Source organism: Gastrolobium bilobum, unplaced genomic scaffold (assembly GCF_033153095.1).
Source record: "Gastrolobium bilobum isolate Gb01-03AN ecotype WA unplaced genomic scaffold, APGP_CSIRO_Gbil_v1 utg7104, whole genome shotgun sequence".
Lineage (NCBI taxonomy): Eukaryota > Viridiplantae > Streptophyta > Magnoliopsida > Fabales > Fabaceae > Gastrolobium > Gastrolobium bilobum.
In genome coordinates this window covers 304738-319733 of record NW_026898416.1, presented here as the reverse complement: position 1 = coordinate 319733, position 14996 = coordinate 304738, and the positions used below count along the sequence as shown (strand labels likewise).

Sequence of the window (14996 nt, the reverse complement as noted above, 5' to 3'; positions counted from 1 at the left end):
GTGGAAGAAGAGGTGATATGGGAGGAAGAACAGTATTTAGGAGCCCGTCAAGGTTATACTCGGCGAGATGAACGAGAGGTAAACAGAGGTCGATATGAAGAAACTTATCAAAGGTGGAGGCCGGAAGGAGGAAAAAGTTATGGTTATCGCAGAGGTGAAGTTCCACGAGACGATACCGAGTACCATTACTGGGGTAGAGATCAAAGTCAAGGAGATAGAAGGCGACAAGCGAATTGGGATTATCAGCATTACGGACCACGGCAGACAGAAGGTTTGGGTCCTCATTATGGCAATAGACAAATGGCCAATAGGGAGCCGGATGTACCCGTTTGGAATGGACAACTCGGAGGAGCTCAACAAGGGATTCTGGCGCCCCCCATTAATCAGGGACCATCAGGGTTATGATTCCCATCACCATTGATCCATCTTTGTACGGTTATGATTTAGTAGTCAGAGATAAAGTTATCTCCGACAGCTTGAGAAATGATAAGCCCATATATATATATATATATATATATATATATATATATATATATATATATATATATATATATTTCTGCAGCAGCCGTAGATAGTGTTATCTACAGCTGACACAGAAAAGTGGGCCCCGCGGCTATTTAAAAAAAAAAAAAAACTCAGGATCCGTTGCCGTATCCTAGGATTCGGACACGAATCCTTGCTTGCTATAGGTACAGCAGCTGTAGAAATCATTTTGCCATATATATATATATATATATATATATATATATATAGAGAGAGAGCTAAAATCATTTCTGCAGCCGCTTTACGTACAGCAATGACAGGTGTATAGTTATGATTCCCTATATTTAATTATTTCATCCTTTGTATGATTATGATTCTCCACATTTAATGCTTTCAAATATATACATGGCAAGTATTTGATTGTTGTATGTACAAATTCTAACCTTTGATTTCCGTTAATAAACAATTATTATATATATATATATATATATGAAAGAAAAAACGTTAAGATAATTTCTCAATTTTAAAATACGAGTTTTGTTTTATTTTATGCTATTTTTTTTAAAATCAATTATTTATTTTTATTCTTTTTTTTCACTAAATAAAATAAAAATTGGATAGAATATAATATTTTAATATTTTTGTTTTGTTCTGTTTTGGTAAGAACAAAAAATCAATTACAATTTTATTTTGAATTGATCATAATCAAGCCTTTATAATAATTTGCTTAATAATTATGAGATTTGGTCAAGCCTCAAATATTTTGAATAGTATTCATTAACGTTGTAATTGGAGTGTGGGGCCCCAAGTTAGACTCAAGTTTGAATTATCCAAATTAAAGACAGCTTTGTCTTGGTAACTGTTATGTTTGGGTGTGCGTAGGATGTCGTGTCGTGGGGTGATGGATTTCTTGGCGTACACCCTGTGGCGCATCTTGATCATAGATAATGCATGCGCGTCTCTCTTGTGATTGATGAAACGAAATTGCTCCTTCCTTATATGATATCTCTCTCTATTTCACTTCCCACTTTTTTCTCTTTTTAATTGTCTTTCTTTCCTAAAACTGATAGACACACAAAGAAAATCTTCTCAATAAAATTAACATTCAAACTCAGAATTTTCTGACATCTCGGATTTGCACTCTGCGGAAAAAATGGGTGTAGGAACAAGCACCTTTGTCACTAGATGGATAAACTTTCTCACCATGGTAATGCTGTTTGCTTTCTACTGTTATATTTTGTGTAGTATTTTTGCTATGCTTTCATGTTCAAATCGTTCTCAATCCTCTCTAAACGGGTTTGCTTCCATGGTCGTTTCCTGTGAAAATCTTAACACCAATAAATAAAAAATGGGGTTTGCTTCCATGGGGCTTTATGCTGTTGTTAGTTATTGCGTACCCGCTTTAGTTTACACTTAAACGTGTTTAAAGCTACGGTTTTTAGCAGCTTCTTTTACTTCTGTTGACGTTTTCTTTCTCTAGCTAGTTTATTTTGTGTAGGGTCAAGTATTTTTTTTTTTTTTTTTGGTTTTGTCGATGCTGTCTTCATATTGTAATTGTGCAGCTTTTAGCGATTGGTGTCATAATATTTGGGGTGTGGATGAGCACTCGTCATGATGGTTGCCGAAAGTCTCTCACTGTGCCTATGCTAACCCTCGGAGCAGTTATTTTCTTAATGTCAGCCTTGCATTCTTTGTGATTATGGTACCTTCTTTTCTTTTGAATCTTTTATGCTACTCCATTCTCTTGTATCACGCTTCTGTGTTGTACAGATCCATAGTGGGATTTTTGGGTGCCCTGAAAAACAGCTCCATACTGTTATGGGTTGTATCCTTATCAGCTTTTTTTATTTCGCCTTTAACTTAAACCCTTAACAATATAAAAAGAAAAGAAAAGAATTTTTGGATTCGGGGTATTCTCCTTGACATTGCTCTTGCAGTATCTGATCCTGCTGTTCTTCGTCTTGGTTGGAATCCTTGTCTTCACAGTATTGGTGTAAGTATGCAAATTCGTTGATAATGTTCATGCTGGCTTCTCCATTATCATTTTTTGTAATAACATATATTCTCTGCCGGAGTAGATTCTCATATACTGGTTATAAAAAAAATGTAACACTTTGCATTGCCAATGGTTCTTTGCTGTGTTGCTCTGTTTATTAAATTTCCCTCCATGTTATTGATATGCAAAATGAGTCCTTAACTCCTTATTATAATTTTCAGCAACAGGTATTAAATATCATTTCAGTACCATTTGCAATTACTAATTTTGAATGAGTAAGAAACTTGTGAAAACAAGTAAAGCTCAGACAGTAGCTTATATGTATTTCGATTTTAAATAGATAGGCTGATTGAAATTTTATAACTGAAATACATGGGAACATGCACTAAGAACATGGAAAGTTAAAAAACTGATGCTCTAGCAACTAAGTTTCTAGATGATTTGATATTATAAGATGGATGTCCTCCTTGGTTTGTTCCTCTCAATAACACAAGTCACAATCTAAAACTAAGTATTCATCTCCAGTGTTCTTCACTGCCTTATGTTTGGTAGTCAACGAGATAGAATCACATGCTGTCCAAATTTCAAATTGTTTTCTTAAGTTATTAACTTAAAATGTAGGGAAAAATTGTGCCCAGAACTTGAAGGCCTATATTTTTATGCGGTGGATTGTGGAGGAACACTAATGAGCATGAAAATAGATGCATGTGTTATGGCTTTTTCATTGTGTGTCAAACAACTGAACAAATTAAATACACTTCTCGTTTTATAAAATTTTCATTTTAATTTCTATGTTCACATACTAGAAAAAGAGGTGAATCTATGTTTAATAAAAGTAATTAATTGCTATTGTTTTCATCATCCAATCAATTGACTTCTTTGATTTTGGATACTTTTTTGTTTTGATCTTGTGTAGTCTTCTGCCATTGTGTCAGGTTCATCGTGACTAATAATGGATCAGGTCATAGCGTGACTGGCTTGAGGTAAGGAGTCAAGTATTCAAATATTTAGACATATATCATGGTCCTTCATATTTGAAGCGGTAACCATGATTCACGATGTTTACAAAGGATCACACTATATATGAATACTTGGCTCTAAGAGGAATTGATGTCTGGTTAATGATATTTTTCTTATTTCAGCTCTTGACAACATGGTTGTGATTTGGTGAATGACAGTCTTATTGTCTGCTTAGGTACAAGGAGTATAAACTTCAAGATTATAGCTCTTGGTTTCTCAAGGAGGTAAGATTCTTATCAACATAGAGAACTGATGGTTCACAATAACAGTTCAACATCCATTTACTTAACATTTTTCTCTTTGTTTTAGTTAAACAATTCTCACAACTGGGAGCGATTGAGGGGTTGTCTTGTCAGATCTGAAGACTGCAATAACCTATCTAAAAAATATATGGTCAGTGGCCTATACTATTCCACTTAATTCAATTATCTGTTATCTTCTACACAAATAACTGCGATTTGTCCCTTTCCAACCTTTTATGCAGACTCTTAAACAATATAAATCAGCTAAATTGTCCGCAATTGAGGCTGGCTGCTGCCGACCACCTTCCCAGTAGGTTTTGTTCTCTGGTTCTCCCTCCTCTCCCAAGAATTTTCCTTGTTTATTTTACAGTATAGTTTATTTTTTAGGTAAGAAAATCATTGCACATTTCTAATATTCTTATACCCTGGGACTTTATGTTACTTAGATGTGGATATCCTGCTGTAAATGCATCCTACTATGACTTGACCTTTCATCCAGTTAGCACTAACAAAGACTGCAAGCGGTACAAAAATTCTCGGGCCATCAAATGCTATGATTGTGATTCTTGCAAGTAAGCATATCCCATATCCCATGCTCCATTTCTGTTTTTTTTTTTTTGTATAACCCACATGCTCTCACCCCTATCTGCTCAGTTTTCATGCGCCAACTAAGCTACCATCATTTGGTCTATTTCTGCTTTTCTAGATGAGTAATACATTGCCTCACCACGCTGCCATTTTTTTTGTTTTCCTCTCAGGGCTGGCGTGGCACAATACATGAAAACCGAATGGAGGGTTGTTGCAATATTTAATGTTGTCTTATTTGTTTTCTTGGTAAGACATTCTTGGCCTATTTGTAAGATTACAACAATCACATAAGGTCTTTGTTTGTATGTATGCCTTAATTCCATTTTACCTTTGTTTTGTATAATGCCAGTCTATTATATACTTTGTGGGATGCTGTGCCAGACGAAATGCTGCCAGGAGCCATTCTAAGGGTTGAAGGGAACATATATTCTTCCGTTAACTGGTTTTTTAATATCTTGAAGAGGAAAAGACAGTTCAATGTCTGCCGCCAGTGATTAACTAACCGAATTCATGTTATTTTTAGGACCTCTTGTCAATGAATTGTGTTTTCTTTTTTCTTTTAGCATCAGACCTGCCTTGAATTGTTAATATCTTTTTTTAATTATTTGATTTGATGTGCATAGAAAAATTCAAAATTACCTAACTTACGAGCTATGGATGACATGAAATCTTCAGGATATATATATGTTTTTTTTTTGGTAGGCTGAAGTCCTCAGGATTTAAACTCTTGTTCTTTTGTTACTTGATCCAAGTTAATATCCGAAATATAATTAATATTTTATTTATTTATCATTTTTGTGGTACGTTAGTCTGTGATGAAAATAGAGTTTAAAAAATTGTAAATCAGTTTTAAATAATTCATCCTCAAGTTTTTACATTTGAATTAGAGTAAGCAAAGGTTTAATTAGGAGAAAATGTTACACATTTTATAAGTATTGCGCCTAATTGAAAACACCTCGTATCTTTTATAAAAATTAATTTTGCACAGATGGAATGATTTTGAAGCAAATCTAAATTAGGGTGATGAAGAAACACCCTTCAACCAAATTGTGATAGATGAGTGAAAAGGAAATGATTTCGGTTCAATTTTTATTTACTATTTAAATATTTTTTATTTTTGATTTATCCCATACTCCAGTTTAAATATCCATGTGCCACCATACCGGGCTTAAATTGAAATTTGTAAGGATATAGAAGGAAACTAACTCGGAAATAATTAATGTTTGGTTAATTTGAAAAGAAAAAAAAAAAAAGTCCTTCATACCTCGCCTGATAAACTACTCGGACATAGAGCAAATTGAAATGCTTTCAAATTTTAGTATTATACTTACTTAATATATTTGTAATAATAATAATAATATACTTTTTGTACTTAATGGAATCAGGTTTTCGTGTGTTCACTATGTCGGGTGTGGTGAGCTTAAACCCTTAAACCCTTAAAACATTTGTTGTTTATCGAGGTTGGTGGTTACGGCAGAAGTATGCGGTGGTCGATGATTCGGGAAGGGCGGAAGGCATGGTGGAACTTGACGGTGGTTCGTAACATGGGCGGTGGTCCTCGCACTTTTCCGGGGGGAGTAAACAAGTGGAAGTGGAAGCGGATGCACGAGAAGAGAGCCAAAGATAAAGAGCAGAGGCTTCTCGACCAAGAGAAGCAACTTTACGAGGCTCGCATTCGCTCCCACATCCGCTCCACCGTCTCACCTCCTTCTTCCACCGCCGCCGCCGCTACTCACAGCCCCATTACTCCACACGACCATATCAAGTCTCTCGCCAATCGCTTTATGACAGAAGGCGCCGAAGATCTCTGGAACAACGACGACGGTCCCTTAACCCTAACCCCAACCCCAACCCCAACCCCAATCCCATCGCCGCCGGTGAATTTGCGCAAACTGATAACCCAACCTTCGAATCGGAATTTAACGAATTATACGCAGACTAGGGATTACAGTTCTGCTCTTCAGGTTAGAAATGTGGCTATCGGCAGCAGCAAGCGGAGATTTTGGAGAAACGATAATGATTCTTCTTCCAGTGAGAGTGAGAATGAAATGGAATGTGAGAGCAACTATTCGAAGATGGGTAGTAGTGCTTCTTTGGGGAATTACGATGTGAAGAGGGAGAAGAGGGTGATGCCAAAGTCACACGACGATGGAAGTGATCTTTCGCAGCAGGTTGAGTTGATCAAGTTTCAACTTAATCACAGGAAGTTGACCCAGAATGAGGAGCACCACGGTGAGGGTGAGGAACAACAAAGCATCCTAAGTCAGACAAGGTATTCGTTTGTTTATACTTGCAAGTTGCAATAGAAATGATTTTTCTTTGTGCTTGTTGATTTGGTGTTGACAAATTGAGTATTGATTATTAGCATTCACTTCAATGATGTGGGAGGGATGGTGATAACAAAAAAGAGGATATAGATATAGATGGATATGCATGTTTGCTTACTTTGTGGAACAGTAATATTGCAGTCAGTTATTTGGATGTTTTTGTTTTTGTAGATTTGACCAGTGTGGTATATCGCCGTTGACAGTCAAGGCACTTTCTTCTGCTGGTTATATTCATATGACCCGGGTACAAGAGGCTAGCGTCAAAATTTGCCTTGATGGTATGATGCCTATTTCTTTCAGTACGGATTTTCATGACTCATGTTGCAATCCAATTTCTATTCATCGTTTATTATTAGTATTTTTATTACCACTTGTTTAATCTTACAAAACGTATATGTGGTAAAACTTTTTGCTTTATAATTCTTTATCTCAACCTACTACTTTGCGTGTTTTACATTTCTCCTGTCCGTCGAATATGACTATTAGATTTGATTTTCATGATGTTTTTAGCTGTGTTGCATTGCAGGTATGGATGCTTTAGTCAAAGCTAAAACTGGCACAGGGAAAAGTGCAGCTTTTTTGGTACACCCTAGTGCTTTTATGTTCATTTAAAGCACTGCATCCTATTTTGATTCTTTCTATCAATTATGTTGAATGCAAACAGCTTCCTGCTATTGAAACAGTTCTGAAAGCTATGTGTAGCAATACCTCTCAACGTGTGCCTCCAATACTTGTTCTAGTTCTCTGCCCCACCAGAGAACTTGCTAGTCAAATTGCTGCTGAAGCAAAGGTTATACTGAAATACCACAATGGCATTGGGGTGCAGACTCTAGTAGGAGGTGTACGATTTAAAGTTGACCAAAAACGCCTTGAATCAGATCCATGTCAGGTTTTGTGTCATATCTAAATGCTTATGTTTCCCATTGTGTGGCTTCTTAGAGTGTAAGGCTAATGCTTTTTTGGTTGGGGGAGGGGAGGGGAGGATGGGATGGAAAGAGCATGGGAAAAAAAAAATGCTGCTGATCTTGTGTGGTAAAACACAAAGCATAATGATTTTGTATTTCTTGTATTAAATTTTGCAGATACTTGTTGCTACACCTGGTAGGTTGCTGGATCATATTGAGAATAAGTCTGGAATATCTGTACGATTAATGGGCTTGCAGATGCTTGTACTTGATGAAGCAGATCATTTACTGGACCTAGGATTTCGAAAGGATATAGAAAAAATTGTTGATTGTTTGCCCCGTCAAAGACAATCCTTGCTGTTTTCGGCAACCATCCCAAAGGAGGTTAGGTTAGGTTTTTTTTTTTTTATATATAATTAATTTTCAATCTCAGGTTTGACGGGGAGTGGTTTTTTTTTTTTTTTTAATTTTCAATCTCAGGTTCTTATGAGTAGGTTTGTGTTGCTACAGTATTTAGTCAACAATGCAATTGATGATTTAAAAATATGCAGGTCCGTCGTATATCTCAGCTTGTTTTGAAAAGGGAACACACATTTGTCGATACAGTTGGAATGGGTTGTGTGGAAACTCCTGTCCAGGCAATTTACAGTAACTCGTGTCATACTCTAAAAGTTGCATAAATAAAATACGCATTTGATTGACTTCTTGACCATTAAGCTTCTTTTTTCTTTTCTTGTTTTGTTTAACTGTTTTAATTATTGTATATTTCTTTCAAACTGATTATGTTTTAATTATTGTATTGAAATTTTCCAGTGATAGGCATTAATGCTTGTTCTGGTTTGCTATCACAGGTAAAGCAATCTTATCTTATTGCCCCACATGAATCACATTTTCAAATAGTATACAATATTCTGAAGGAGCATATCTTGCAAGCACCTGATTATAAGGTTAATACATTTTCTGTTTCAGGGTTTGAATTGCTTTGTTATATAATTTGTGGTTTTGACTGGTAGATTTGCATTCAGGTTATTGTTTTCTGTATAACTGGGATGGTTACATCTCTCATGTATCACCTTCTCCGGGAAATGAAAATGAATGTTAGGGAGATACATTCTCGAAAACCTCAGCTCTATCGAGCTCGCATATCAGATGAGTTCAGGCAATCCAGACAACTGGTTCTTGTCTCATCTGATGTTTCATCACGTGGAATGAATTATCCTGATGTTACTTTAGTCATACAGGTATGCTTAAATATTTTAAATATTTTAATGTGTTTCCACTCACATTTTTCTGTACTTGGGCTGTGTTCCTTGGAAATTTCCGGTGTTTTTTTTTTTTTGCAGGGGGGGTGGTTTGATAATGGTGAATTAACTACTTCTGAAACAAAGTTCCTTATGAGATAGGGAATAGTATTTTGCTAATATTATCAAGTAAAACATGGATTTTTAAATTTTTTTACAGTGCCATAGCCAATAATTTCATTGTGAACAACTTGCCCCGTGTCCTGAATATTGTTCAAGGGAATGCTAATTAGGCCAGTATAATAGATAGTTTTACTTCACTATTAATTAATTGGATAGTGGTTAATCCAGGTGGGAATTCCTCCTGACCGTGAACAATATATACATCGTCTTGGAAGAACAGGACGAGAAGGCAAAGAAGGGGAAGGCATATTGTTGATTGCTCCATGGGAAGAGTATTTTTTAGATGAAATCAAGGATCTCCCTCTAAAGAAATTCCACTTACCAGATATAGATCCACAGACAAAGCTTAAGGTACATTTCTTGCTCAGGTTCTCATGTATGCATTATTGTGATTTATACCCTTTGTATATAGATGTTTTGATCCTCATAATTCATCTTGAGTCCTGACTTATATAATTGTAGATTAAGAATGTAAAAGTGATTTGCCACATTTGTTTTGTGCTTGGCTTTTCCATACCTGTTCTCTAGAATATGCATGCAGTTGTTGTATGATCTATTTATACTTGCAGGTTGAGCGTTCAATGGCAAAGATTGATAATGACATCAAAGAAGCAGCTTATCATGCTTGGCTTGGTTATTATAACTCCATCAGGGAAATTGGGAGGGAGAAGACCACTATAGCTGAGCTGGCAAGCCAATTTTCTGAATCAATTGGTTTACAGAGGCCTCCTGCTCTATTCCGAAAAACTGCACTAAAAATGGGTTTGAAAGACATTCCTGGCATTAGAATTCGTAGATAGCTCGACAGTGGGCACAGATAGGTAAAGTGAAATACTAGCGTGCATGGGATAACTAGAGAAGTGTCGAGGATAACAATATTATACTGAATTATGATTTAGAACTATAGGTCGTTGAATTCATGGTTTCACGATTAGTCAATCGTTAGTGCTGTGAGACCCTATGCTAAATTGTGGCAAGTAATGTGCAACACCTCTGAACCATTTCAGAATTCTCATCCATTGATGATTGACGTAATTTAAAAAAAAATAAAAATATAATAATAAACATGTATGTATGTTTATTTGAAAATGAAATTGCAGATCTTCTAGTACAGATGAATGTTTGATGGTATTTGAATTCACGTACACAGACTAAATTTGTAGCAGTAGTCGCCTTAATTTTAGCAGTTAAATTCACGGGTATGCTGCGCTGGACAATTACCTTAGCAAAGAGATTTATTATGAATAATTGAATGAGATGACATAAATCTTCGAGGACTGTTGCAGAAACGTATCTAGCTGACAGAGTGATGTGTATTAACCATGTGCCTTTGAATTCTCAAAAGATATATGTTTTTTGTCTACTATATGAGTACATAGCTTTAATTTCGATCTATTATGCAACCATCTCAGTTTTATGGCGGCAGATTTACTATATGCCTAGGCTTATTGTGTTGATCCAAGCGTAATTGTTGAGGCAACTAAAGAGGAATTGTATAACCCTTGCCTCCGCACAACTTCTTAGCAGTGACACATGATAGCATTGATTGACAACATCATCCTACCTAACCAACCACTCGTGACTGAGGAAAATATTTTAAATGTTGAGTTTTATTAGTGTTATGTTACATGATATAAGTGTTGTTTCCAACACACATAAAAATGGAGAGAGAAAGTGAAATGATGAAAGAGAAAGAAAAATATGTGAGCCCTACCTCTTTAATGTGTGTGTAGGAAAGTGATGTTATATCATGTTACATGATAAACATAAAACCCTTAAATGTTCTCGTTGCACCGTTACTTAGTACTTATATTAGCGAAAGAAAAAAGGAAACAATCGCTAATGATCATTAATGACTTATTAAATATAGGTGTCTTATTTTGAATGATAATAAGCATTAAAAATGCTCTCGTAACCGAGGGGGTCATTATTATTGACTTTGGTGAGTGACAACACATTGATAGCTCACATTTACAATATATTGGCTTGTCACCTATGCCTACACTTGTCATAAGAAGATGCAATTTGTCATATAATTGGGAGAGAATATTTGGGGATAGGAGGAGCATAGCTTTCCCCAAATTATGTTTTAATTAGTTTTTCCTTTGCGTAGTTATCTGGAAAAGAAAATACTAAACTAAATCTAGTAAAAGCACCGCACATAAATTGTATAAAAATATATGCTTTAATATTAAAATATTGTTCAATAAATTTCAATCAATACAAGTGTTAGTTTTAAAATAAATTAAGATTTCTCATACCAGGATCAGCTGCATTTTTTTTAGTTGTGTAACGTCTTTATCCAAGGGTAAGTAAATATTTCGGCAATTAAAAAAAATTCAAACAAGCTGATGTCTAAGCTTTGGCTGTTTATTTTTTAGATAAATTTATCAATTTTGAGCCTTTTTATTTGATAATTATTGTAATGTCACAAGGAAAATAAATTTTTGAATTAAAAAATATATATATATATAAGGGATTAATCTCATTCGTTAATTATGCTTGATATATAGAGCTTTTGAACGCAAACTTATATACTCCAAAGTTCAATCATATTGATAGAATACAAATGACAAATCTTAATGCAAACTCAATGAGGTCAATTAAGATGGATAGACAAAGAGAAATGGCGAAGTGCTTAATTGTAATTTAGTAGGATGGATACAAATTCTCATTTAATTTGATTGATATATAACAATGGAACTTATAAATATTGATAGAAATTGAAGATGGAACTGAGAAATAATCATAGAAATTGAAAATGTGATTCTTAATGGTAGAATGTTACATAGGCGCAACATTCAAATCCCATATCAATGGGAAGAAATACACATTTTATTTACTTGAGATAAGTGACCCCAAAGAGGAGTGTTTCAGTGCTCCAGCTAGCCAGTGTAGATGGGAACGCCAATGCCAATGAGGAAGATAGTGATGAGGCCAAAGTAGATGATGGCATGAACAAGAATGGAAGTTCCACTAGTTTGCTATAGAAACTGCGTGTTTGAGAGAGATGAAGCATGTATTTGAACAGGTAACTAATACTCACAACTGACAAATAAGAAAAGCCGAACAAAATGAAGCTATATATTCGGATGGAGGATATTCTTACTACCAAAATTTTCTACTACTAACTTACTACATATCTAATCACAATTGAATCAAAGAGAGAGAATGCTAAATTTTTTTTTGAAAAAAGAGAAGATATCGATCCAATGGTGATTAGATAGGTAGTGAGTTGGTAGTAGAAAATTTTGATAGTAAGAATATCTCTCCTCATATATTCGATAGGAAAATGTCCTCAATCACCAAAATTATACATGTCCTTCAACTAAAAAAATTACTATGAATATGGAATGAGTAAACTTTTTCCACAAAATTTTTATTCCAATTTCCTAATGAGGTTTAGAAATTTTTTGAGAGGCTGAAAATGTACAAATTAATCCAAAGTCCCTTTTTAAGTATCCGGGTTAACTTTTTAATTTTACCCTCCTAAAGTTTCTTTTTTAAATGGAATTTAATTTAATTTATCCATTTTTGTTTTAACTTTTTACAATTTATTCCTAAATTTGTAAACCCTAATTCCAATTTTTCATGTTCGTCATCCCAATTTGAAAGTTTTGCACGTGAATTCCTTGAAAATGACGAGTTTAGCTTTCTTGCCGCATCAGTGGTATGACTGATTTGCTCATTTAATAGGAAAATATTTCAAGTATTAGTTTATTAATTATGTCGAAGAACAACTATAGGAAATCAAATGATAACTTTTTTTTCTGGGTACTGAAATTTTTCTTTTTTTACACAAAACCATCGAGGGAAATAATATATCCTTTCGAGTGTTTGCAATTTTTTAATATGGATTGAAGTTACTAGGTTTATGTAATGATAGCTTTAATGATTTATTAGTTGAAATCCACTCTTTTTTGGCATACAATTGCTCCATCCGTTTCTACCATGTTTTTAGTTTTTTACTCTCTTTTTATCCTTAGAATCTAATGATTAATTTCAATAGAGCTTTATTATCTGCTGGGGGAATTATATAATTGGGGTATAAAATGCAAAAAATTATTTGGCATACTTTTATATGTCACTAATTTTTTACATTTAAAGATGATTGGTGTTTAATCTTGTATAGAATAATTTCTAAAAAAATTTATAATTACATTCACAGTTTGTGTTACACATATCATGCTCATAATTGGACTGGTGTTTAATCTTGTCAGAATTTTTTATTATTGCCTTGCTTGCAAAGTTTTTGTTGAATACATTTTTCTGTATAGTGGTTCTATGTAAAAAAAATTTCCTCAAAGATTGCAACTTTTTTCCTTTCTCAAATCTATATAAATATACGTTGCTGTGGATCTATTATACAAAGCACACTAGCAGCATTATCATTTGTGTGCGTGTGCAGTATTTTTGTTGCTGTTATATACGCAACGAAGCACGGACAAGCAATTCTTTTCGCATGGGGGACATGTGTGAAACACTGATACATTTTGACACGCAGGCAAAAAATTTTGATATGAGGTCATCGCTTCGACGCTTATCCGACAATTTTTTTTTTTTAAATCTTAGTTTTATTTTATTAATCAAAAATAAAAAAAATTATAAATCAATTTTTTCTGTTATTAAATTTGGCATGAAAAATTAACAAAGTAGAGAAAAATATTTTTGTTTATATTTATGTTATAAAAATTAAATATTTGATTGGTAATATGATTTATCATGAGATGTTATATGTATTAAATATAAATTATATTATATGTATAAAATATTATTTAATATCAAAACGTGTCCCAAAATTTAAGTGGGGTTAGATATTAATATCCCGCCAAAGCCACAATACACCTCTCAACCTCGTCCACTAATAAAATCCTCATATTGATTGGTGGGATTCGAACCCATATCTTTGTGGAATATGTCTTTATGGAATATGAGTCAAATCCTTAACCAACTCAACTCACACCCTTGCTGCCTTTTACTATTACATGTTGTTAGTAAAACGGTGAGTTTATTTGCTTGCTGATGCATATTGCTTGCTGTTTTTTTTCTATTGGGTGTTAGTATTAGTTGACAAAAGCTAAACGGTGCGTTTAGCATTGCTTTTTAGATATGTTTTACTGAGGTCGTTTGTTTCAACTTTTAGAAAAAGTAACTTTTATCACTTCCTTATTTTAAAAGTACTTTTAATAAAAATTAAAGCTATTTATATTTTTATAAAAATATTTAGTTTTTGAAAAAAATATTTGACTTTTGACTTCTGCTTTTTTTAGAAGTTAAAATTTTCAGCTTCTTAAAACCGTAAGTTTTTGACTTTTTTGTGACTTCTCCTTTTTTAAAAAGCAGACATCCAAACTAACTAAAAACGAGGAGTACTTTTTTTCTTAAAAAAAAGCTCATCCAAACAGGCTCTTAAAAGTCACGTGTCCAGCTTTCCTTTTTTTTTTTTTAACAAAACCAGCTTTCCTTTTTGGGTAATTGTAGTCTCATGTAACAGCAAAATTTTGTTGTCTCTGCACACTTAGAGCCTGTTTGGTGTGTGACGTATAAGGCATAATAGTATAAGCTTATACTATACGTTATGACATTTCCAGTTGTTTGGTGTGACCATCGTATAGTATAAGCTTATACAGCATAATCCCTTAATACATCAAAATGATGTATAACTTAATCCGACCTAAGGATGAGGGATAATGCCTGATAAGATATTGATGTATTAACTTCGTTGATTGATGTAATTTTCAAAAATTAATATATTATTTTAATATTATTCTATTAAAATAAAAATTAATTTTTCAATATATTAATTTTTAAAATATTGAATATTTTTATTTTTATAAAAATTAATTTATATTTTGGACACACTGATTAATAAATTTTTATAAAAATTAATATCATGTGATATTTTTTTAAGAATTATATAAATTCTTTATTAAAGGATATTTTTATTAAAATATTTATTTTTATCATATATTATATTATACACTGCATTACCAAATACTAGATGATATTAT

At 33.6% G+C, this 14996-nt stretch overlaps 2 protein-coding genes across 3 annotated transcripts; both read left to right on the top strand.

The window, feature by feature from the left end:
* Window positions 1-1596: 1596 nt before the first annotated feature.
* Window positions 1597-4875, top strand: LOC133316058 (tetraspanin-10). 2 transcript variants are annotated; one of them, XM_061517757.1, is made up of 11 exons: window positions 1597-1690; window positions 2046-2158; window positions 2254-2308; window positions 2421-2476; window positions 3415-3462; window positions 3675-3723; window positions 3809-3892; window positions 3984-4051; window positions 4188-4313; window positions 4500-4557; window positions 4679-4875. In XM_061517757.1, exons 1-11 carry the CDS (start codon window positions 1637-1639, stop codon window positions 4742-4744), a joined length of 777 nt encoding a protein of 258 aa, XP_061373741.1. In that variant the 5' UTR covers window positions 1597-1636; the 3' UTR covers window positions 4745-4875. The 2 variants fall into 2 exon arrangements, with proteins under 2 accessions (XP_061373741.1, XP_061373740.1); XM_061517756.1 differs by having other exon boundaries at window positions 4500-4575.
* An 841-nt stretch (window positions 4876-5716) lies between these two features.
* On the top strand, window positions 5717-9953 carry LOC133316056 (probable DEAD-box ATP-dependent RNA helicase 48). The gene is made up of 10 exons (XM_061517755.1): window positions 5717-6601; window positions 6828-6934; window positions 7183-7238; window positions 7321-7545; window positions 7739-7945; window positions 8113-8199; window positions 8413-8508; window positions 8587-8802; window positions 9154-9336; window positions 9555-9953. The coding sequence occupies exons 1-10, from the start codon at window positions 5811-5813 to the stop codon at window positions 9783-9785; spliced, it is 2199 nt and encodes a 732-aa protein (XP_061373739.1). The 5' UTR covers window positions 5717-5810; the 3' UTR covers window positions 9786-9953.
* Window positions 9954-14996: the final 5043 nt, after the last annotated feature.

Excerpts from the sequence above, each read along its gene's own strand:
- LOC133316058 (XM_061517756.1), top strand. The coding sequence starts at position 1,637 with ATGGGTGTAGGAACAAGCACCTTTGTCACTAGATGGATAAACTTTCTC. Across the intron at positions 1,691-2,045 it reads GGATAAACTTTCTCACCATG|CTTTTAGCGATTGGTGTCAT; the intron begins GTAATGCTGTTT and ends GTAATTGTGCAG. Across the intron at positions 3,463-3,674 it reads CATAGCGTGACTGGCTTGAG|GTACAAGGAGTATAAACTTC; the intron begins GTAAGGAGTCAA and ends TTGTCTGCTTAG.
- LOC133316056 (XM_061517755.1), top strand. The coding sequence starts at position 5,811 with ATGCGGTGGTCGATGATTCGGGAAGGGCGGAAGGCATGGTGGAACTTG. Across the intron at positions 7,239-7,320 it reads GGAAAAGTGCAGCTTTTTTG|CTTCCTGCTATTGAAACAGT; the intron begins GTACACCCTAGT and ends GAATGCAAACAG. Across the intron at positions 7,546-7,738 it reads TTGAATCAGATCCATGTCAG|ATACTTGTTGCTACACCTGG; the intron begins GTTTTGTGTCAT and ends TAAATTTTGCAG.